This window comes from Myotis myotis, unplaced genomic scaffold (genome assembly GCF_014108235.1).
Source record: "Myotis myotis isolate mMyoMyo1 unplaced genomic scaffold, mMyoMyo1.p scaffold_m19_p_3, whole genome shotgun sequence".
In the NCBI taxonomy this organism is placed as follows: domain Eukaryota; kingdom Metazoa; phylum Chordata; class Mammalia; order Chiroptera; family Vespertilionidae; genus Myotis; species Myotis myotis.
Genome location: NW_023416335.1, coordinates 210973382 through 210995556, shown reverse-complemented (window position 1 = coordinate 210995556; position 22175 = coordinate 210973382). Strand labels below are relative to the sequence as shown.

At 60.3% G+C, this 22175-nt stretch overlaps 1 protein-coding gene across 3 annotated transcripts in view; it reads right to left on the bottom strand.

The window, feature by feature from the left end:
• Positions 1 to 22175, bottom strand: part of MPPED1 (metallophosphoesterase domain containing 1) — a 63629-nt gene that overhangs the window by 37631 nt on the left and 3823 nt on the right. For all 3 annotated transcript variants that reach the window (XM_036298804.1, XM_036298805.1, XM_036298803.1), the window contains exons 2-3: positions 14079 to 14377; positions 7690 to 7871 (exon numbers count right to left, since the gene is read on the bottom strand). In XM_036298804.1, the coding sequence (XP_036154697.1) occupies positions 7690 to 7871; positions 14079 to 14302 (406 nt within the window). In that variant the 5' untranslated portion in view covers positions 14303 to 14377. The remainder of the gene's footprint in view (positions 1 to 7689; positions 7872 to 14078; positions 14378 to 22175) is intronic.

Genomic DNA, 22175 nt, shown 5'->3' with positions numbered 1-22175 from the left:
ATGATGATGATGATGGTGATGATGATGACAACGGCGACTCCAGGGCAGGGTTAAAACAAGTGAGAATGAGGCGCCAGACAGCAGATATAGAAGCTGGTGGCGCGAGGGGACAGGGAGGGTGTGTGCCAGGGAGCCCCAGGGAGGAAAGGAGATGTGATTACTTTTATTCTGACTTAAGATATGCTTATTGGCATTTTATGAGTAACCACTAAACAAACAAAAAAGAATAGAGAGTTTCCAAACCAGCAGGGGCGGGGGGGGGGGGGGGCGGCGGGCGAGAAACTTCAATCAATCCAAAAGGAGGCCGGCGGGGGAGAGAGAAGCACGAGATGGATGACAGAAGTGGACATGTGTGTACACTGGGAAACACTGAATAAATACTCACTGCTTTTACCCAAATGCAAAAACCTTCACCAAGGTCCTCCTACGCGGAAGTGATCGGGACACACATGTGGTCCTCGAGGTACTCACATCAAACGCGCTACAGGGATGGACCAATCAGAGGGGCTGACACATTCCCCCTCCCAGGAACGAGGGCCATTCGCCAAATGCCTCTCCCTTTTCACTTCGGCCCCCAGGAAGCTCAGCCTCCAATTTCCAGCTCACAGAACCCATGGAGCCCTAAGTGTTGACACGCGAGGCCCTCCCTCCAAGCTGCTCTACTTTCCATTTTTAACTGGCTTTTCATTTGCCATCAATCCTCTACCATCTTACGATTCTTATTATTATAAACCATCTCCAATCCGCTGGCACAAAATGAGCTATAAATAAGGAAGAAAAAAAATCCAAACAATTAACAAAAATAAAACCAAGAAAGAACTTCCAGAGAGCTCAGAGCTTTCAGGAAAACGCATCTCTCCCTCGTTTAAATAGAAAACTCCTTTTTTAATTTAAGGCGGAGATTTTTAGGATGACGGCCTTAAAAAAGCCCACGGCAACACACGTGTTTGACGCACACACTCTCACACACCAGCAGGTCTCATTTCATTTCTGAAGCCTTTCTGTCGTAAATAGATAATTAGCACTTAAGCGCACCTCCCGAGGGGTTTATACGCGCACACGAAAACACTGTAATTACGGCTGGCCGAAGGCCCCGGACTACAGCGGAGAACTCTAGATTTTTCGTCTTTATCGGAAGTTAATGTTCTCCCTTTTAGCAACGAAAACACGCTTTGGCTTCGTGCGGAATTTTCACATGAAGAATACAGAAAACGAATTTTTTTAGTGAAAAACCACGCCTCCGCTGCACCTTTCATCCATTTTCCATCTGAGCATCGATCCGGCTCTCCAGGCGACCACTTGTTTGTCGGTCGCGACGGCCACGGTGACGACACACGACCCAGATCCCCGGGGCACCAGCGGCTCCTGAGCAGAGAGCGCCAGGAATGACCCGCAGCCCGGAGTCAACGGCCATTTTTGTTTTAAATATTCAGTCTCGAGTCTTTGTGAGAATAATGTGCCTGGGTTGGGCCATTGCATCTAACGGGTGAGCAAGCGAGACCGAGTGCACACCGGGTTCGATTCCAGCCGAGGGCACAGGCCAGGGTTGCGGGCTCGATCCCCGGTGGGGGGCATGCAGGAGGCAGCCGATCCGTGATTCTCTCATCATTGATGTTTCTCTCTCTCTCTCTCCCTCTCCCTTCCTCTCTGAAATCAATAAAATATATTTTTATAATATATATTGCTCTAAAAAAAAAAAGTATTGGTTGGAGCCTTCGCCGTTTTGGCTCCGTGGTTAGAGTGCTGGCCCGAGAACTAAAGGGTTCGGTTCCGGCCAGGGTGCAGAATGCTGGCAGGGAGCCTGGTTCTCACGTGGTCTAAAGCTACACCCACATTTTAGGGGCGTGGGCCTTCCGTGTGGGAGAAGCGAGGTCACCTGGCTATTGAGGAGCAGAGTCAGAAGTGACCCCAGGAGCCCCTGGTGCTCTGTCCCCCGTCTCTGGATTCCTGACCCCGGGTCAGTGCGATGCCTGTCAGACCCGCCCTGCCGACCTGCCGACCTGCCGGCCCAGCTGAGCAGCTCACACCCCTGGACGCGGCCATTCCCAGGAAATCTCCGTCCCCACCTCCAGCCCCCTCCACCCTCATGGGTGGGAGAGAGGACCCGCTGCCTCAGGACACCCAGAAGGGGACCCACTCCAGGCCTGGGGTGCGCCACGGCAGCCCCGAGCAGGCTAGACCTGGGACACGGCAGGAGTGGGGCCACCCGGATTCCGTCTCCAGGGCCTGATACGTAAAACAGGGGACCCCACCCAACATGAACCATTCCTGGCCTCCTGGCGGGTACTGAGCCGACAGAGGTGAAATGATGGCAAGCCCAGCGCACAGATAGGAAGCCCTGGGTGAGAAGAGGGGCGCCCGTGTCCCCCTGGGTGGGAGGCAGGAAGCAGGGACGGGAAAAACTGAAAGGAGTGGGACAAACGCGGGCCTGCACAGCTGCTGGGACAGAGCGGTGAGAGCAGAGCGCTAACCCAGCCCCACACCCCGGTGGGCCCCCATGAAGGGAGGCAGGGGAGGGAGGAGGCAGCGAACTTAGGGACAGCGTGGCTGAGGGGTGATGAGCCTCCAGCTGCATGGAAAGCACGGTTTCCCATGAAGGACAGTTTCTGCTCCTGGTGGCCTGCAGGCCCCTTCCCACAGCGCCCGCCTCGACCGGAGCCTGCTCCTCGCAGCGGAGCTGAACCGCAGGGGTCAGCCCGTTCCGCAGCCGACCCCCTGCCCCGAGCCCTGCCCTCAACACGGAGGCGAATGAGACCACAACCAAAGGCAGTGCCTGGAAGGGTTCTCCGCCTCCCTTCCCCTCCTCTCCTCCCTCCCTGGCTTTAATTAAGGGTTTGCTTGCAAAAGACCCAGCTCTATTTATCTAAATCCTTGGACCCTTTTATATTGTCTTCACATATCGCTTCATACTAGGGCGCCAGTAAAAAGTTAATTATAACTTCTAAGCACTCCATTGCTGGGCCTCGCCGTCCTCCCCTCCTGGGTCTGCTGAGGGCGATGCCACCTAATGAACTGTCTCAGCCTGGGCTCTGAGGCCTCTCTGTGCTGTTGCCCGCACACCTGCCGAGCACCCTCCGCCAGCGCCAGGCCGGGCTGGGCTCTGGGACCTGCCTGGCCCCCGAGGAGCTCACGGGATCCTGCAGGAGGAAGGCGGGCCTGGCAGGCTGGCCTGCTTGGGTGCCCACAGAAGCTTGGCAGGTGATATAAGTGAGTGGGCAGATAAGAGTGGGGTCAGAAGAATAAGAGATGGCAGCTGACAGCAGCCTCAGCGGGGAGGAGAGGGGGCACAGCAGCCCTGGTGGGGAGGGTCTCAAACACCGCACTGGAGGGCTGCACCTCACTATATAGCCTATAGTGCTATATGGGGATGGGTCTGTGGTTGAGTTCAGTTTGGGACAGAGGGAGTCTGAAATCCTGGTGGACAGCCTGGAGGAGGTGTCTTCTGCAAAGACCAAACAATGCACCGGCAGAATCTCAAAGAAAGATCTAGGCTGGGAGAGAGAGGGAGGTCTGGGTGGAAGCAAGAGCTGGGGATGGGGAGAGGTCTGAGTGATTATCACCTGGAAAGAAGGTGGTTGAGATGCTCAAGGTTGGCCCTGGGAGAGGCCACCTGCAGTGAACAAGAGACAGAGGAACCAAATGAGATGGAGAAGGGGAAGCCCAGAGGGGCAGATGGTGTGGAAGCGGAAGAAGAACCCACGTTGGAGGTGAAGTGGAGAGGCCAGGAGAGAAGGGCTGAGAACAAGCCCACCGATGGCCTCTGGGCGGCTGGTCACTCCAAGGCAGGGGTGAGGCTCTGGGCGCTGGGGGACGGGAGGGAGAGTGCAGAGGTGCAGGCTTTACGTGGCTGGGGGGGGGAGGGAAAGGATGGGGGGAAAGGAGGCCAGTCCGGCACCTGCCAGTCACAGGGAGCTTTCTGACATCTTGCGAATCCCAGCTCCTGAACTGACAGTCCTTGAGGGCATGGCTGTCCCCAGAGGCCGGGCAGACGCAGGCGATGTTCTTGCCTTGGGGACGATGTGGGTGCTGGGGGGCCTCAGGTCAGCCGCTACCTCTGCAGCCCACAGCCTGGAAGCTGGTGTGGCTGGCACTCAGCCACTCACCTGCCCTCAGCACCCTGGCTTCCAGGGGAGCCCTCACACCCACCTGGACGACCTGCCCCCTGGGCCGGTCTAGCTCACCTGCTGGCCTCAGCTCCGAGCCTCGTCCTGGGGACGCAACGCAGCCTCCGCCCGAGTCTTCTCAGACCCCAAGTGCCATGTTACGAGAGCCACGGCTCACACTTGCCTGCTCACGGCTCTGCCTCCTCAAAGCCCCCCGATGCTGCTGCCCCAGGCGCGCCCCACCTTCCGGGGATGCATCCGCGCCCGTCACTCCTGTCCACAGGTCCTGCCCAGGCCTGTCCTGGCGGGGCCTCATCTGGCGCTGGAGATGGGGCCTGACCCCACCCTCCAGGCGCTAATGGTCTAGGGGTGGGGGGCAGGGGGACACAAGAACACAGATAATTCCCTGCCATGAGGTGAGGGCCACCACCAAGGCCTGAACAGGGAGCTCTGGGTACAGAGGGAGGAGGGACCAATGCTGCCCATCGGGAGGGGGCTCTGAGGCAGGTGACACTGAGGGGACAGGTGACACTGAGGGGGCAGGTGACACTGAGGGGACAGGTGACACTGAGGGGACAGGTGACACTGAGGGGGCAGGTGACACTGAAGGGGCAGGTGACACTGAGGGGACAGGTGACACTGAGGGGGCAGGTGACACTGAAGGGGCAGGTGACACTGAGGGGACAGGTGACACTGAGGGGACAGGTGACACTGAGGGGGCAGGTGACACTGAAGGGGCAGGTGGCACTGAGGGGACAGGTGACACTGGGGGACAGGTGACACTGAGGGGACAGGTGACACTGAGGGGACAGGTGACACTGGGGGACAGGTGACACTGAGGGGACAGGTGACACTGAGGGGACAGGTGACACTGGGGGGCAGGTGGCACTGGGGGGCAGGTGGCACTGAGGGGTGGTAGGACTGCCTGCCGGTGGAGGAGGAAGGGCGGTCCCAGCGGGGGCCAGCAGGCCCGGAGTGGGGGCCTGTTCTAGGAATGATCAGTGGAGCCGAACAGAGTGGCTGGAATGAAACGGCTCTGCTGACACTGAGGCTGGCTGATGGGTGTTTGCTGCGGGGGGGGGGGGGGGGGGCTCGGATATGAGAGAGGCAGGTTTTCCACAGGAACAGCCCCCACTTTCTGAGGCTTCTCTTTGTGCCTAGCGCTACACGAGAATGTTATTCTTCAAGCCTCCGCAACCCTATGGGGCCGGTAAACAATTCTCCCCGTTTATAGTGAGGCACAGAGAGGCTGAGTGACTACGCCAAGGAAAGGAGAGGCCAAAGCAGGGGTGAAGGCAGTCTGCTTGACTCCCAGGCAGGGGTCCTAGCCCTCACGCTGCCCCGCCTCCTGCAGACGGACTCCCCTAGACAGCCCCCCAGCAAAGCTCTCCCTCACACGCAAACCCTCGCCGCTCCACGCAGGACAGAGAGAGGCTCCTGGGCCTCCGTTGTGAGCTCCCAGCCACACCCCCCCGAGTGACAGCTCCGACATCTGCCATCACCACGGAGGCAGCAAGGGGTGAGGCCGGGGAAGGGAACCTCCTGCCCCAATGGCTCAGGCAAACAAATCAGCCCAACGCCGAGGGCACACGAGGAAGCAGGCCCCCGAGTTCCTGCGGACACTTCTGACCTCCGTTAAGGGGCAGGTGGAGGGCTTGTCCTCACGTGCCCAGCGCACTGTGCCGGCCCCAGGACCCTGGTCAGGCCCTGCCCTGACTCTGGCCAACACACCACGCCTCCTCTCGAGCGTCCACTGGCACGTTGGCCTCAGCGGTCCCCTGGCCTGGTGTCACCCTTTCTGCACAACTCCCAGCCCCTCGGTCTAGACCAGTGGTCGGCAAACTCATTAGTCAACAGAGCCAAATATCAACAGGACAACGATTGAAATTTCTTTTGAGAGCCAAATTTTTTAAACTTAAACTATATAGGTAGGTACATTGTTATTAACTTAATTAGGGTGCTCCTAAGGCTTAGGAAGAGCCATGCTCAAGGGGCCAAAGAGCCGCATGTGGCTCGGGAGCCGCAGTTTGCCGACCACGGGGCTAGGCCCAGCCCCAAGTCAGCTTCCCCCAGAGGACTTGGCCTGCCAGGAGAAAGCGTTCAGTCTGGCACCGAGACCCCAAGCACATGGCGCCCACCCCACCGCGCACGCCAGCGTCGACTCACTCATCCCCCCGCGCCGAGGGGCGGGTCGTGGGCCGGGTGCACCAGAAACCGTCCCCACCCTCAAGTACCTCGGCGCAGGGGGCTGGCGGCCCTCCGTCCAATTCAGATCCCCAGAGCACCCGCCCCGAACAGCCGGTCCCACGATCCACCCGGCAGCAGCGGCGGAAGGAGCTGCCCGCTGCGCCTGGCGCACAGCAGGAGCCTGGCCCGCAGCGGCTCCTGGCAGCGGCCTTGGACTCGGCTCTTGGTCAGCTCAGGAGGCCTCCCATCTTTTGAGGATAAGAAGCGGGGCTCAGAGAGGGGCCCTCCCAGAGGCGGCCCGACCCCAGGCGGCACCAGGCGAGGCGGGAAGCGGGGCAGGCCCGCCCTGTGGAGCCCTGTCCCGCCCCAGCCTCACGGGGTCCAGCCCGAAAGGGGCCCTCGGTTAGCATTTCCCATTTGAGCACCAACATGTAAGGCTCTGCGCCTGCCAAGCGGAGGGAAGGCCTTGTTTGTAAACATTTGTCTCGGCTGCAAAGCCAGGCCTCCGCGTGTGCAGCAACCGTCTTGCTCCCGGTCCCTCTGCTCACGCAGCTCCCAGCCAACTGCGCAGCAGGCACCCTGGGGAGGCGCCTGTCTGGCAGGGGGGTGGGCTGCGCGGGGGGGGGAGGGGGGCCGCACCCAGGCCTCTGAGATGGCAGCCAGTCCAGGGCCATCCAATGCAATCCAGCTGTCCCCCCACCCCCAGGCTGTGGCAGCGACAACTCGATTCTGAGCAAACAGCTTTCCCAGGGGGCACCCCAGTGTGTGTCTCTCTAATTTAGGAAGAAAGTAAAAAGCCAAAGAGAAGGCCCTGGGGGCGCGCTTGCACATCACGGCCCGCCGCGGGCCGGCGCTCGCTGCCTGTGCCAACAGCTGCCCTGGGGAGGCGCCCAGGCCTGGTCCCCTAGGTCCCGGCTGTGGGCACAGAGGCCCAGAGGGTCCCCTCACTGGGGAGCCATCCTGACGGTGGTCGGTGGCTGAGCCACTACGCACCAGCCGAGCACCTGCCTGGCGTCAGCATTCCCACAGTCACCCATCCGTTCGCCCGTCCGGCCACTCATTCCTTCACTCACTCACTCAGCCATTATCTGCTTAGCACCGACCTGTGCCGGGCACGGGGGCTGGACACACACGTGGGCAAGAACACACCTGGGCCCAAAATGCCCGCAGACAAATGGAAAGTCACAGCTAAGACAAGGGCTGGGGCAGGAGATGCCGAGGTCCGGGGCCTGGTCGGAGTCAGGGAAGGCTTCCTGGGGTGAGTGGGGGGGAGGGAGGGGCGGACAGGCAGACAGAGGCCGGGCAGGGGCAGTGGGCAGAGCCGGGAGGAGGACAGCTGGGCACAGGGGCCACCCCAGCCCGGACGTTGGCAGAAGCCCACCCCCGGCCCAGCACCTACCAAGCCACTCGTTGAACTTCTTCACCTCGCTCGGGAGGCCCAGCTCCGTGAAGTCGCCGGCGTGGATGAGCACGTCGCCGTACGGCATCTGGATGGGGTCTGTCCTGGAGTGGGTGTCGGACACGCAGACGAAGCGGGTGTAGCCGGGCGGCTTGGGGGCATCGTGAGGCACAGGGTCCACCCTGCGGGAGGGAGACACACGTCACGGGGTCACGGGGTCACGGTACCGAATGGGTATCTGTGCTTTATAATCATGAGGGCAAGGTTTCTCACCCCACAACACGGGCTTCTGTGGGGGTGCTATGGGCCCCAGCGAGAATACAAGGACTGACGTCCATGGTCCGGCGGGAAGAAGTGGGTCCCAGGGCAGCGCACACCCCAGGAGAGCCGCCGTGAAATGGGGGGCTCCCAGGAGCACGTGGAACAGAAGCACGGAGAGAGCAGCAGTGTTTCGGAACTGAGAACGTCTGATCCCCGAGAGCACAGGCTTTGGCGGGCGGGGGGGGGGGGGGGGGGCGGGGGGGAGAATGCAGCCCCAGAACCAGAAGAAAAGGCTTCAAACCCAGCTTGGCACTTGCCACTAAGGTGTGGCCTTAAGCAAAACACTCGGCCCTGCCCCATGAACCTGGAGGTCACAGTTCGATTCCCGGTCAGGGCACCTGCCCAGGTTGCGGGCTCGATCCCCAGGGTGGGGCGTGCAGGAGGCAGCCGATCCATGATTCTCTCTCATCATTGATGTTCCTATCTCTCTCTCTCCCTTCTTCTCTGAAATCGATAAAAACATATTTACAAAAAAACACCTGGCCCTGGCTGGCTTGTCTGTAAAATGGAGCGGCCTCACGAAGCAAAGACACCCAGAAAATGAAAACGCTGCAGGGACGTAGGTCCCGGTCCCCGGAGCCCGTGGCAGTGAGGACGCACACGGAGCAGGTGGCTGGTCCCAGGGAGCAGTGCAGACCCACCCCCTCCCCCGCTCAGTGCCCCCCCTCACCCCCGCCTCTCAGCTGAATGACTCTGCCAGGCTCCCAACTCTTAAAAACAACGCAATGACATTTCCACGCAGCTCTCTCCAAATGAGGGTGCTGCTCGAGGAGTTCGCTGTGTTTAAATCTAATTATGCGGCACGCCGAAAGCAGGGCCGTATCAGTTACATAAATACTTTTAAAGACATCTTTCTAATTATCCTTTTTTTTCAGACAATATACTTCAAAGAAATTTAATTAACACCTTACGGGAGACGTGGGTTCGGCATGCTAATGTGCAGGGCGCGTGTGCACGCTCAGTCCGCACAGCCCCAGGCGCCAGGCCAGCCCAGCGCGCCCCATCCCGGAGCCCCCGGCTCCCGCCGGGAGGGCCTTCCCTGGCGCTGCCGGGCCCAGTGAGAATCCCAGCAGGTCGGCGCCGGGCCCAACCCGGAGCGGAGGAAAGCTCCCCGAGTCCAGTGGTGACCAACAGGGGGTGCTGGGAGCTCCTCCTCTTCCCTCTTCATTCATTCATTCATTCACTCACTCACTCATTCCCTGGTCATTCAGCACGCACCTTCTGCCCACTCCTGGGGGCCAGCCCCTGAGCTCAGCGCTGGGGCCACAGGGATGCACCAGGCCCAACCCCAGCCAGGAGACCCCACACGTGGCCAGACAATAAAGCCACAGCTTTCATGGGGCAGCAGCGGGGGGGGTGGGGGGAGCGGGGGGGGCAGGGAAAGAGCAGGTACCTGAGCTGGTCTGGAAGCTCAACTCTCCCTCTCAGTAATTCCCGCCACTCCCCTTCCTCTGGGCCCCTCCCTCCCACCTGATGAGGAGGCTCTGCAGGTGCCTGGCCCTGAACCCACCTGTACACCTGTCTGCCCCTCGCGGCTGACTGAACCAAGGGCAGCCGATCGCGTCTGGGCTACGGGCCTGGCACAGGCCCGTGAGTGATCCAATCAAGCCCACTCACCCACTCACTCACCCGCACACCCTGAGGTGGAGGCAGGCCAAGTCAGAGAGACACAGGGACAAGGAAGGGAGAGAGAGGGAGCAAGACGCCACCTCCACCCCCACAATCTCCGCGCCGGGGGGCCCCTGGCGAGGCATCAGCCAGCCCCCAACAGCGCGAGGGCCTCCGGTGAGCAGCCCGATCCTTGCCCGGTTCTCAGCTGTGGGAGCCGGCCACGCTGAAATTCTGAAGCTGGCTTTTGGTTCCCAAACTCACAGGCTCTTTAATTAGCTCCATTCTCACTTCTCTCCACCCCGAGGCTTCTGAGCTCAGTGAGGGTGCAAGCCTACTCATCCCCAGATTAAACATAAAGACTCTTCACTTCCCGGCACTGTCCTCGGGCTATTTGGGGGATAACAAACGCTCAACCTCCTAACAGGGAATGGTCCGGAGGGTTCCCAGGAACTGAGCGCTCATTCCCGCTGGGCGGGGCGCTCTCCCGCCTTCACGGGCACCTGCACAGGGCCGGCAGGGCAGGTGCTGCAGGTGCGCTCATTGTACCGATGCGGAAACTGAGGCCCCGGAAAGGCTGCCTAGGACCCCAGCTGTGGGAGCCAGCCGCGCTGAAACTTTGAAGCTGGTCTTTGGTTCCCAAACTCACACCAGGCCAGCCTAGTCCTATTGCAAGGTCCTCATTCATTTCATTCCGCCAATCTATGGAGAAATGCTTTCTTTTTTAATCCTCAACGGAGGAGTGAAGATATTTTTTCCATTGATTTTTTCTTTTTTTTTTAGAGAGTGGAAGTGAGGGGGGAGGGGGAGAGAGAGGAGAGAGAGAAACACATTGATGTGAGAGAGACACACTGATTGGTTGCCTCCCACAGGTGCCCTGACTGGGGACGGGGATTGAACTTGCAACCCAGGTACATGCCCTTGACCGGAAAGCGAACCCAAGACCCTCAGGTGTGCAGGCCGACGCTCTAACCCCTGAGCCAACCAGCCAGGCCTGGACAAATGCTTATTTGTGTCTTTTAAAGGACAGGCACCTGCTAGGCTCAGGGGATATACCTGTGGCGGGGACACCCATGGAGACCTCTGCATGGAGCTCCCAGAAGCCTAGCTTGTTTTTGGAAGCGAGGACAAGAACAAGAACAGTCCAGGTGTGGAGAACAGGAGAGAGAGAGAGAGAGAGAGAGAGAGCAGAGGAGAGGGCTGGGAGGGCCTGACGGCACCATCTGCTGCCTGGGCCCAGCTGTGCCTGAAGCCGGGTCTTAGCTATGAGCCGGCAAACTCCCTTTTGTCCTTAGGACCGTCTGAGTTGGGCTTCCGACACTCGTAATGGCAAAACCCCCGTGAACATCTGAGTCACAGCGGCCCTAAGTGGCCGAGGCCGGGAAGTGAGTCCCATGTCCCAGGCCACAGCGAGTAAGTGAAAGGGTAGGTCTGAGCCTGCGTCTTCACCACAGGAAGCTGGATCTAACCTCAACACCTTCCTGTGACAACAAAAACAGAAATGGTTTTGTTCTGGCTCAGCTGGGAGGGCCGGGACGCTAAGGGGCTCCCCCGGCCCGCTACGCTCTTCAAGGACCCCGCACAGCCCCACGTGCGTGCTCGGAGGGGCTCCACCAACAGGGGGTGCTGTGTCGGGCGCCAGCCCCAGGGCACCTGTAAGGCGGCCCCCCAGGATAACCCTGTCCCTCCAGCACCACCCCTGCCTTCTCCCCGACCACCAGCCCCACGCCCGCTTGCCCGCCCGGCACAGAAGGGCTGGGGCCTGCAGGGGCTCTCCCAGGCCACCGCGGGGTTTCTCGGCCCCCGGAGTGAGGGTCCGCGTTCTCAGGGGCTGAAACTCAGAGGCCTGGATCCAGAGATTCATGACTCAGGCTAAGGCAGCCTCGTTACGACCAGGGCCTCTGGGGGCAACGGCATAAATCACACGGCTCAATCGGAGACCGTGTTTGGCTGTCACTGTTGTTATTAAATATAAATTGTGGATTTATTAAATAAGGCCCCTCACTCCCTGGGCCCGCAGACAAAGCCCAGGGCGGTGATACATCACGTGTGGGGGCGTGGCATCCATCTCCCGCGTCTCCCTCTGTGGAGACTCACCATGGAAACCCGCACAGCCCTCCGGCAGCCCGCACACTCCCCTGGCGCTCGGGGCTGGGATCTGAGGGGGAGAGGGGGTAGGAGGGAGCAACCCTCTCGTCCTTGCATGGCCCCGGCCTCATCTAGCTTTGTGCAAAGTTGTGTTTCAGAACCTGGCTGGCCCAAGCGGGCAGCGAGGGAGCACTGGAAGAGGAGTCCAGAACCAGACTCAGTGCCCAAACCCCAGCCACCTCTGAACCCACTGCCCATGGAAGCCCGGAGCCTGGCCACGGAGGTGGCAGCACAGAGCGCCCAGGAGGGATGGGGGTGGGGCAGGCCCCAGTGAATCTAGCGGTCACTCGCCTAGGAAGCCATAAGCATCTCTCCGCAGCACTTCCCGCTGCCAGTACCTTATGCCCTTACACCCCTTATGGCGTGTGTGCCGTCTGCCACCCGTTCAGGGGTCAGCTCAGCACGGGCAGGGGTTTAGAAGTAAGTGGCAGAGCCAGGACTCCAACCCGGCGGGCCAGCTCAGAGCGCGTCTCTAGCCAGCGTGCTGAGCAGCTGCTCCCGCACATCCCGAATGAATGAATGAATGAATGAATGGGCGAACGAACGAACAACCGCAGCTGCTCATGGGCTAAATGGGAGAAATCACTCGCGTCCTTGCTCAGGACACAGCCGGGCCTGCGGGCACCCTCCACCCAGCGGGGCATTTCTGCACTTCCCAGGTGCCCCTCGCTCCAGCCTCGCCAGCTCGCTGCCCCCCTCGCATCCTCTTCTGCGTCTCAACCTAGAAGCCACCCTCCCCACAGGGTCCTGCCCCAGCCCCTGGGCCTCCCCTCCAAGACTTCCTGTTTCCCTCGCTCTGAGCTGGGACCGGAGGCTGCCTGGTGCCCGCGGGCCCAGGCAAAGGTGCTATAAATGACAGCTCTGCCTGGTACTGCATGGCATCGGGCATTATGGGCAGTGCCGGGGGACCCCCTATGGGCATGCACACGGCCACAAGCACACGCATACCCCAGCTCCCTGCCTGAGGGCCCAGCGATCCAGCCCCTTCCCACGGAGGCACGAGTCTGTAGGCACCCAGGGACCCTGGGAAAGGCGGGTCCAGGAAGGCCGCCCTCTCTGCCCGGCTTCAAGCTCCCAGGGAACAGTGTGCCTGAGACCCAGGGCCACCCATCCTTCCCAGACCTGCCAATCTGGCCCTGAAATGGAAGCTGGAGGCAGTTTCCCAAGTAGAAATCTACCAAAAACTAAAGCAGGCAGCGACTGACCACGCCAGCCCCCAGCCCCCAGAGAAACGGCCATTTTCCAGAGCGCGTGCCAGTGCTGGAAACACCCCACCCCACCCCCCTCCGGCCTAGAGTCCCCCCGCCCCCCGCCTTCTCCTGGGCATACCACCTCAGTGCCCACCCTTCACAACGGAGGACAGGCCCTGAGGGGGCCACACGGTAACGGGGCAGCACCCCTCCCTCCCCACCTCCAAGCCGGGCTTCGGAACCCCCACCTCTTCTCTAAGAGGCCCGCATGCTGGATTCTCGGGTCTCCCCGAAGGGACAGCCTCTAGCCCCCCCCCCCCCCAGGAGGTGGTGCTTGTGGCCGCAGCGGGAGTGGGGCCTGGTCAGGACGGCCTGCTCGGGCACCGTGCCCCATCACAGCTCTGACCGCCCTGTGCCGGCACCTACACCCACACACGCCCACAGGGTCTCCAGGCGCCTGGAAACATCCCTGCTTTCTCCAGGGAAGCTTGGGGGCCGGGCGGGAGGAGGAGGGAGGCAGCCAGCCCAAGACCAGGGTTTGGTCTCTCCCTGCCCTGGTGCCTCTGGGAAGTCCCTTCCCGCCTCGGGCCTCGGTCTCCCCATCTGGACAATGAGGAGTATGACTTAGACCGGGCCGGGGGGAGGGGTCTTTAACCCAAATGCCAAGAAGGGGAAGCTGGACTTCATCCCCCCCCACTCCCCACCACCACCACCCCCGCCCCCCCTCCAAGGCTGCCACGAGGACCTGTGGGCCCGGGGTTGCCAGGCTTTGGGGTTTGCAGAGCCAAGCCAGAAGTCTGGACTTTTATACGCAATCACCTCATTTTTTTTTAAATATTTGTAAAACATTCTCCAGTCCAAATGAAACAGGCCTCCAGGCCAGAACCAGCCCACAGGCCATCACTCCGCAACTTCACTCCCCCCTCCCGACTCCAGCGGCGGGGATCCTGGCACCCCCGCACCGGTGCACTCAACACGCCAGGGAAGGCCGGCCCCGCAGCCAGGAGGCGCCAGGGCTGAGCCCACCCGGCCGCCAGGGCCCCCCCGCACCCTCCCCCCTCCCCCCACCCCGCGCCCCCCGCCCCCACCCTCCCCCCGCGCCGCGCCGAGCCGCCCACTCACATCTGCACGTGCGGAGGCTGGAAGCGGCCCTGGTTGATGTTGTAGAAGGTGAAGGCCTGCGTGGGGTTGGAGCTGTACTCGTCCACCTCGACGACGAGCCGCCCGTGCTGGTGCCGGCGCGGGGCCATCACGTGGGCCTGGGAGAACGCCATGCCCAGGCCGCGGGGCAGCAGGGCCAGGGCCTCGGCCTTCAGGACGCCGGGGTCCCACCTAGCGCGCCACATGGGCCTCGGCCGGCCGCCCGGGCATCTCCCGCCGCCGCCGCCGCCGCCGGGTCCCGCGCCGGACCTGGGAACAGACTGAGGAGACGGAGCAGAACCCTGCGACAGTTAATCTGTTTGGGATTTGCTTTATTTAATGTCAGATGAAGATTTAGAAAGAGGGAGAGGGCGGGGGGAGAGGGGGGAAAACACAGTCGTACAGCTCAAAAACTCATTACAAATCTTTCCAACTCAGCAGTTTGATGAATATACTTTGGTAAAAAGAAAAGGAAAAGGAGGGAGGGGACAAAAAAAAAAAAAAAAAAAACCGCAAGGCGGGGGATGGCTGCGTGCATGGTCCAACATGTTTAAATACTTAAGGCTTTTTCTTGCCTTTGACAAAATCCCCGGGCCCACCGGCTGAGGGACCCGCGATGGGCAGGGTCCTGGCTGGTGTTCCGCAAACAGGTAAAGTGAGTTCCACTTTTCCAGCCTGGGGAGCAGCGAGGCTCCCCTCCCGCCCCAGCCCCTCCCTCAGACCCCCGAACGCACCCACTCCCCTCGGCCCACACCCACCCTGCAAGCCCCGGCAGGTGGACGCACAGGCGCGCATTCCTCCTCCGCATCCATTTTGCCTAAAGAGCTGTGCGCGGAGGGAGTTTCCCGGGCAGACAGCCATCCACCAGCTCGGCCGGCTCCGGCTCCGGCTCCGTGGCCGCGGAGGGAGGGAGGGGAGCGGGAATCTACCTTCACGAGAACCCGCCCCGACGCCTTAAGCATCTCGGGGATTGTCAACCCTGAAATCCACTTAGAATCACGGCTCCTGACGCCGTCCATATATTTTTTTGATTTCTTTCATTGGAAAGTGGGGTTTGCATTTGTAGATACCGGACTGAATGCACGTCCGCCGTGTGAGGTCCACCGCCCCCGGCCAGGGCGCCAGGCCTCCTCACCGCGGCCATCCGCTCCGGCGCCCCATCCACTGCCGTCGGCTCCATCGTTATTTTTTGAACCCGTGTAAATAAGAAACGCCTTGAACGTTGTTTTGTTTTGTCTCCGTGTTTGGTCATGAAGGCCCTGCGATCATTCCGTTCGCACCGCACTTAACCAAGGAGAAAACTGCGTCATTTAAACTCTCCTGGTGGGTCACATCCCAGTCACGTCAAACAAAGAAAAATCCCCTCTGCTTTGCGCATGGAAGAAGAATCGACACAGTCAGAAAACAAATTAGATTAGGAAAATGACAAAAATTAGGGACTGGAGAACATTTTAATTATGTGCAAAGGAGAAATGGATTATTAATTTTAAAAGGAAATCTCGAAGATCATGCCCATACAAGGTGCAACAATAGCTGTATCCTCTTTCCAACCCCCACTCACACACACAGAGCACATCCTGAGTCACAACTCAGTCCCCTTTCCTCCAAGAAAAAAAATCTGCTTCTCCTCCAGCCCCCCCTCCACCCGACACACTGCGTCTAAGTGAATCGGCTCCCCCAGTGGACATGGCGGGGCAGGCCTCCGAGTGGGGGCGTCGGATGTCCTGGCCCCAGACTCACAAAACCTCTGTGGGAGCCGGCCCTGCCTCCCTATCTGGAAACTGGGGAGAAGCCTCAGGCAGCAGAAGCCGAGGTCCAGGGCTCCCAGGGCCCAGATCTGTGTGGGGATCTGAACCCCAGCGTCGTGCTGATTTGCTGTGTGACCTTAGGCCAACTTCCTGCCCTCTCTGAGCTTCCTCGGCTTCCAGTTCTGGAGAATGGGTTTGGAAATAAGACCCTCACCTTCCAGGGCAGCTGTGCAGGCTCCGTGAATGGGAATCCTGGCACCATGCCTGGCGGGTCCCCAGTGCCCGGCTACCATTTGCTGTCACATTATAATCACCATTCGGTTCCACTGGATACGTGTGTGCGGGAGGCCGGCTGGGAGCAGGGCAGCCCGGGCGCGGGGCATCTGCGGCTCAGGGGTGTCCGGTGTGAGCACAGGCGGCAGCTCCGGGAGCCCCCGGTACCCAACCTTCTCAAAGGCCTGCTCCCCATGCCCCTGCCCTGCGTCCTCGCCACGGCTCCTCTGAGGGGCCCCGACTCGCAGACCCTGAGGCTCTGCTTCCTCGGCGAGGACATGGAGAGGCTGTTCGGACCGACCGCACAGGGTTGGGAGATTAAATGAGGCGACGGGTGTAAACTGCTCATCACAGAGCCCAGCACACAGTAAGTGCCCAATAAACGTTAGCTGTTACCGTGCTTGCATCGTCACCACCACCCAGGGCCTCCCACAGAGACTTCATATGCAGGGAGGGGGGAGGGGGGAGGGAGGGAGGGATAGACGGACAGAGTGTCTTGCCAGTCTCCCTCCCTGGTGCCGGCACAGCCTGGCAGAGGGTGGGTGCCAAGAGGGCTCAGCTAAAGGTTGAAGAGCCATCGCCCTCTCCCCTTTCCCACCCCAGGAATCCGCAAGGAGGCTGGCCAGGTGGGCACAGCCCTTAGGAAAGGGGCCCCCAGGGGCCCGCACCCACCCGGGCCCGGAAGCAGGCGCCCGCCTGCCCTGCATCGTCCTCAGCGGGGAGACGGCCCTGCACCAGGGACTCAGCCAGAAAAGGCAGCGCACGCGTCCCGGGAGGCGCTCCGCAGTGAAACGCTGCGTGTCACATAAAGGGGGTTCGCCACCGGCCCTGCTCGGAGAAATCAGGGAACGGGGAGCGCGGAGCCTCCTTTTAATGCCCATTTAATATTGATGGAGCTGCAGCAGCGTCAGCCACCGAGCCGAGAACGCGGCCCACGGCGGAGCGGGAGCAGCGATTCCCACAAACAGCTTTCCGGAGGCACTCCACCTGGTCCAGCAGACAGGGGCGGAGGAGGAGCCTGCTCTGTCCAGCAGACAGGGGCGGAGGAGGAGCCTGCTCTGTCCAGCAGACAGGGGCGGAGGAGGAGCCTGCTCTGTCCAGCAGAGCGACCCTGAGCAAGTCACAGGTCCCGGCTGGACCACCGTGCCTCCTCGGAGCCAGGGGTGGGCGGGAAGTGGAACTGGAGAGGGGGGTGGGGTGAGCTGATGGGCACATGCCCTCGTGTGGCCCCCGTTCCTGGCGGCAGAAAGAGCAGTAAAAAGCAAGGAAGTCACTGTCCTCTTGCAAGAGGAGGGGTGGAGGGAGGGGCAACGAAGTAACCACATGAGAAAATACAAAAGCTATTTTCAGGTGAGAAGCTGTACCCAGAAGAGGAGGAAGAGGGTGAGGGGGTGACAGTGACGGGGAAAGGCCTGTCTGAAGGTGATGCCACCGCAAAAGCGAAGGCCGAGAGGGAGCCAGGCAGGCGCAGACCGGGGAAGGCGAGCGGAGGCAGAGGGCAGGGCGCGGCGAGGGCCCGGGGCAGGGGAGCCTCACTGAGCGCCTCAGCCTCGGTGCCCCCCACAGAGGGGAGCCCAGCCGTCACGATCAGGAGAAGCAGGGCTCAGATTGGGTATCAGATGGTGCTGCTCCACTGGGGGACGCGGGGCCAGTCACCTAACCTCTCTGTGCGCCGCCTCCTCCCTGGGTGGCAGGGGGTAAAGTGAACCCTGCGCTGGCCTCTCCACACAGGCCTGGACAGCCCGCCAGGAAGGGCTGGGCACTCCCTCTGCTCTTGAGGGCTCGCTTCTCCAAAGCCCTGTCACAGGTTGGCCCTCGGGTGCCATGGGCCCGGGCAGGCCAGGGCCCTCGAAGAGGAACGAAGGCACCGAGCGAAGCCGCTATTAGGCGCCGACTGTCTGGACAGCCCACATGAGGAAAGAGCTCTCCGAGGCCCCACACCGGTCGGGCCTCCCCCTGCTGCCTCGTGAAGGCCAGCGCCACACCAGCCTCCAGAACAAAAGCCCTAAAACAGCCCGGCCGGCCGGAGTGGCAAAAGGGCTGAGCATCAACCAATGAACCAGGAGGTCAAGGTTCAATTCCGGTCCGGGCACAGGCCTGGGTTGCGGGCTCAATCCCCAGTAGGGGGCGTGCAGGAGGCAGCCAATCAATGATTCTCTCTCATCATTGATGTTTCTATCTTTCTCCCTCTCCCTTCCTCTCTGGAATCAATAAAAATATATTTTTAAGAAAAGGGAAAAAAGTCCTAAAGCGTACTTCTGACCAAAGGGCATCCCGCTGCCCTCAGGGAAAGCTGCGGCTCCTTAGATCAGCTCAGGAGGCCTGGTCCAGCCCAGCCTCCCTCCCATCACCCAGGCCAAGCTCACCCGGAGTCCTGCCTCTGAGCCTTCGCACATGCTGTTCCCGCTGCCTGGCAGGCTCTGAGCACCAACACACACACCTGTCTCCCAGCTTCGGGCCTGGTGGACATCTCCCCGACCTCCCCAGGCTGGGCCCGGTACCTCTACCCACAATCCCCAGGGCTCCCCTCACCAAAGCTCCCAACGCAGAGCCTCCTCCTCCTGTGTCTGAGCTGAGTGAGGGGCCGAAAGATAAAACATCCGTGACCGGATCTCGGTCTGTCATCTGTAAACATGCGGATGCTGGAACCGCCCTCCCAGAGCCACTGACTGGGAGGGTCACAGGACATGGTACCTAAAGAAGCAGCTGGCGGAGGGCCCAGCACACAGTAGGTGCTCACTAAACCTCCCTTCCGCTGTGGCTAGAAAGTCCCACTGAAACCCAGGAGCTCTGCAGGCAGCTTCTGAGAATTGAGCAGAGATTTCCAGAGACTCGGGGGCCCCTTCTCCCCTGCCCGGAAGTGACTTTACTTCCCTGGGCCGGTGGTTGACACATCTAGGATCACCAGCCCATGTTTTCCAGACAAGCTCTCAGCACCCTCACCCGGCACCACAGGGCACCAGCTCTCAGACACCCCGGCCCCTGGTCCAGGGCAGGCCTGTTTGGGGACCCAACTGACTCAGATGTGAAACTGACCCTCCCGGGGCACAGGCGCAGCAGGAGCAGCCAGACCCAGCAGCAGCAGCTTAGAGCCCTGGTAAGAGCAGGGGGAGGGAAGGGGACCTCTGGGGCCCCGAGGAGGCCCCCACCAAACTCTGCAGCCAGCCAGCATGGACCAAAGGCCCAGAGAGGGGAGACTGGGAAGGGCCTTGGCTCATTGGATTGTCGTAACACCGGGGATGGGGGGTGGAGGGGGCGGGGATTTGCCAAGAAAGATGCTGGGTCATCCCAGCAGCCCCGAACAGCCCAAGTATATGAACGGAATCTGAGGGTCTGCACGGCTGGGCTGCTGATCTGCAGAGCAAAGATAGAGTCCCTTTGCCATGAGGCATCCACTCCTACCTGCACTGCCTCCCCGAAGCCGGCGTGGGCACCCACGCCTGTGATCCCCTCCGGCCATTGTTCCCAGCATCCTCGCTGGCTCTCAAACGTGTCCCCATTTCAATCGTTGAAAAAGTCATAATATTCAAAGTCACTATATTCAAAGCCAACACGAGGCTGCGGGGCCACCCCTCCAAAAGGCACCATTTCCCTTCCTGTCCTGAGCACCTCCCAGCCACAGCTGTGAGGCCAGGGCAATGCTGTGTTGTCCTGAGTCTGACACCCGGGTGACAACCTATGACTGCAGGGGGACGACTGTCTTTTAAACAGAAGCCCCACAGAATGGCCTGCCCAACAGCCTTCCCCAAGGGAAAGCTTTCTCCCGGACTCCCCCATCCCTGCTCCTCCGCACCCCTCACCTGAGGGGCAGCCAGCAGCCCCAGGCCTGTGCCCGCCCGGCCAGCCCCGCCTGCAGGCAGGCCTCCGGCCCCTCACCCCCGGGCTGCCCAGCCAGCCAGCCAGCTCCACGGGAGGCACTGCCCACCGAGGCTTCTGTTGGTAACTTGGCTGCCACGCGGCGAGATGTCACAGAAAAGCCACGCGAACATCTCCTAAGTAGTCCCCCGTTAGCAAAAGGCAGGAGAAACCCCACTGAACAGACAACTACCACGGCGTGGACGGGTTGGCAATCATTCTTTTAGAGGCCGTGTTTCCTCACAAGCACAAAAATCACCTTTAGAATGTTTTGGGGTTTGTTTTTTTCTTGTTTTGCTGATGCCTGGAAATATACAATCGATTAGGTGGTAGTTGAAAATGTCATAAAGGATCAAAACACAAACAGAGGGATGCAAAGGAAAGGGAAAGAGAACAGTCCAGTGGGGGGGGGGGGGGGTCAGAGCCAAGCCCTGCATGTCCCCAAGCCTCGCCCGCCCACGCGGACTGGGGGTGTCCCCGGGGAAAACCCGCCGGCATTCGGGCTTGGCGGCCAAGTCCAAGGAGCCCATGAGCTTGGCGATGAAGGGATCCAGAAATACTGAGAAAATTGGACAATATTCCTTGAGAAAGGATCAACCATGAGAGGCTTTAAAGCACTTACCACTTAAAAACCTTTTAGTTGGGCCCCTTTTGAATGATGACTACATGATTTTAAATTACACTTTCTAATTCCTCGCGCCCACCCCACGCCCCCCCCCCCCCCCAGTTGCTGCCGCTTCATTTTCCAATTATGCGCGTTTATCTCAGAATGATGGAGAGCGCTACTTACTGGATCCTGTCCTGTCTGCCACAAATAGCTGCTCACTTATGCCTGCCGTCCGACACATGACCGTGGTCCCTTCTCCCGGCCGGCCGGCCTTCACATTCCGGATGCGCTCCGGGCCCACAGCCCCGAGCGAGGCCGGAGACGCGAAGAAACCCGAGAGCCGGGGCTGAGACATATGTTTGTAAAGCAGCGCTCTGCTCCATAAATTATTATAATTCTGGGTGCCTTCTCTAGCCACCCAGCAGATCAGCAATCACATAAATAATAGTGGATGGACTGATTTTTCTTCTGCAAAGTGCTATGTCCCAGTTTTTGAAATAAAGCACTTGGAGATTCACGTATCTGTGAAGTCCGAACGGGAAGCTGCTGGGATCCGCTTCAGACGGGCCCACACACAAAAGGACATGAGGTGAGTGTGTAAGAGTCGGCCTCCGCCTCCCCGCTCCCCAAACACGTCAAGCGCCCCACCGTGAATGGGGGCCTGGGGCACACATGGTGGGGGGGGGGAGCAAGGGAGTCTTGGCTGCTCGACATTCAAATACAATTTGCAAAGCAAGTGAACGTGGATTTACAGTTCCCACGGAAATCTATTAAACAGATGTCACCGAAGCATAATCAAATCGGCGCTACGGTAATTCTACACTGAAGTCTCAGGCTGGGGTTCTGCCATTTTTATGATCAATTTAAGTGTGTTTTTTGTGGTCGTGTGGGAATTTGCAATTAAAGATTAAACCTCCAAAGTATGATCAATTAACAAATGCATCTGAGTGACAAAGTTATAAAAGCAAAACTCCATTTTCCATCCCCCAGCCACCGGCTTTGGGCGGGGAGCCCCGGGTGGAGCAGGGACTGGCTGCCCGGGCCCCCAACGCTGCCGTGCATTTTCGTCGTGAAGGGGGAAGGCAGGGCTCAGGCGGGGCTCCCGCTGCTCAGGTAGCCAGTGTGATGTATTCTGCAGCCTCGCAGGCCTCGGTACTGTTGGAAAATGCAAAAGAATGAAATGAAGGAGAACGGATGGGTGTGTTGGAAATGGAAAGCAGGCATCATTTTCTTCTTAAAGGGATGAAATTAGCACGGGCGACGCCACCCAAAGTCTTTTCATGCGCATCCAGGCTGAGCCTCCGTGCTCCTCGGAAAGCGGATGGAGATGTGGAGACACCGGCAGACACGGCCTTCCGGGTGCGGGCTGGGGTGGGAGACGGGCCGCCTCCGTCCTCGGCTCTGAACTCCGCGCCATCGCCAGAGGGGAGACCCCCTCCCCGGGAGCTGCTCCCACCTGTGACGGATGACCAGGCTCTGCCATCAAGCTGGCCACGACCACGACCACGGCCGCGTCCAAGAAAGCCCCAAAGAGCTGTTCACAGGGAGGCGTGAGGACACCAAAGAGCTTGCCAGTCACTGTCTGAGTTCAAATTA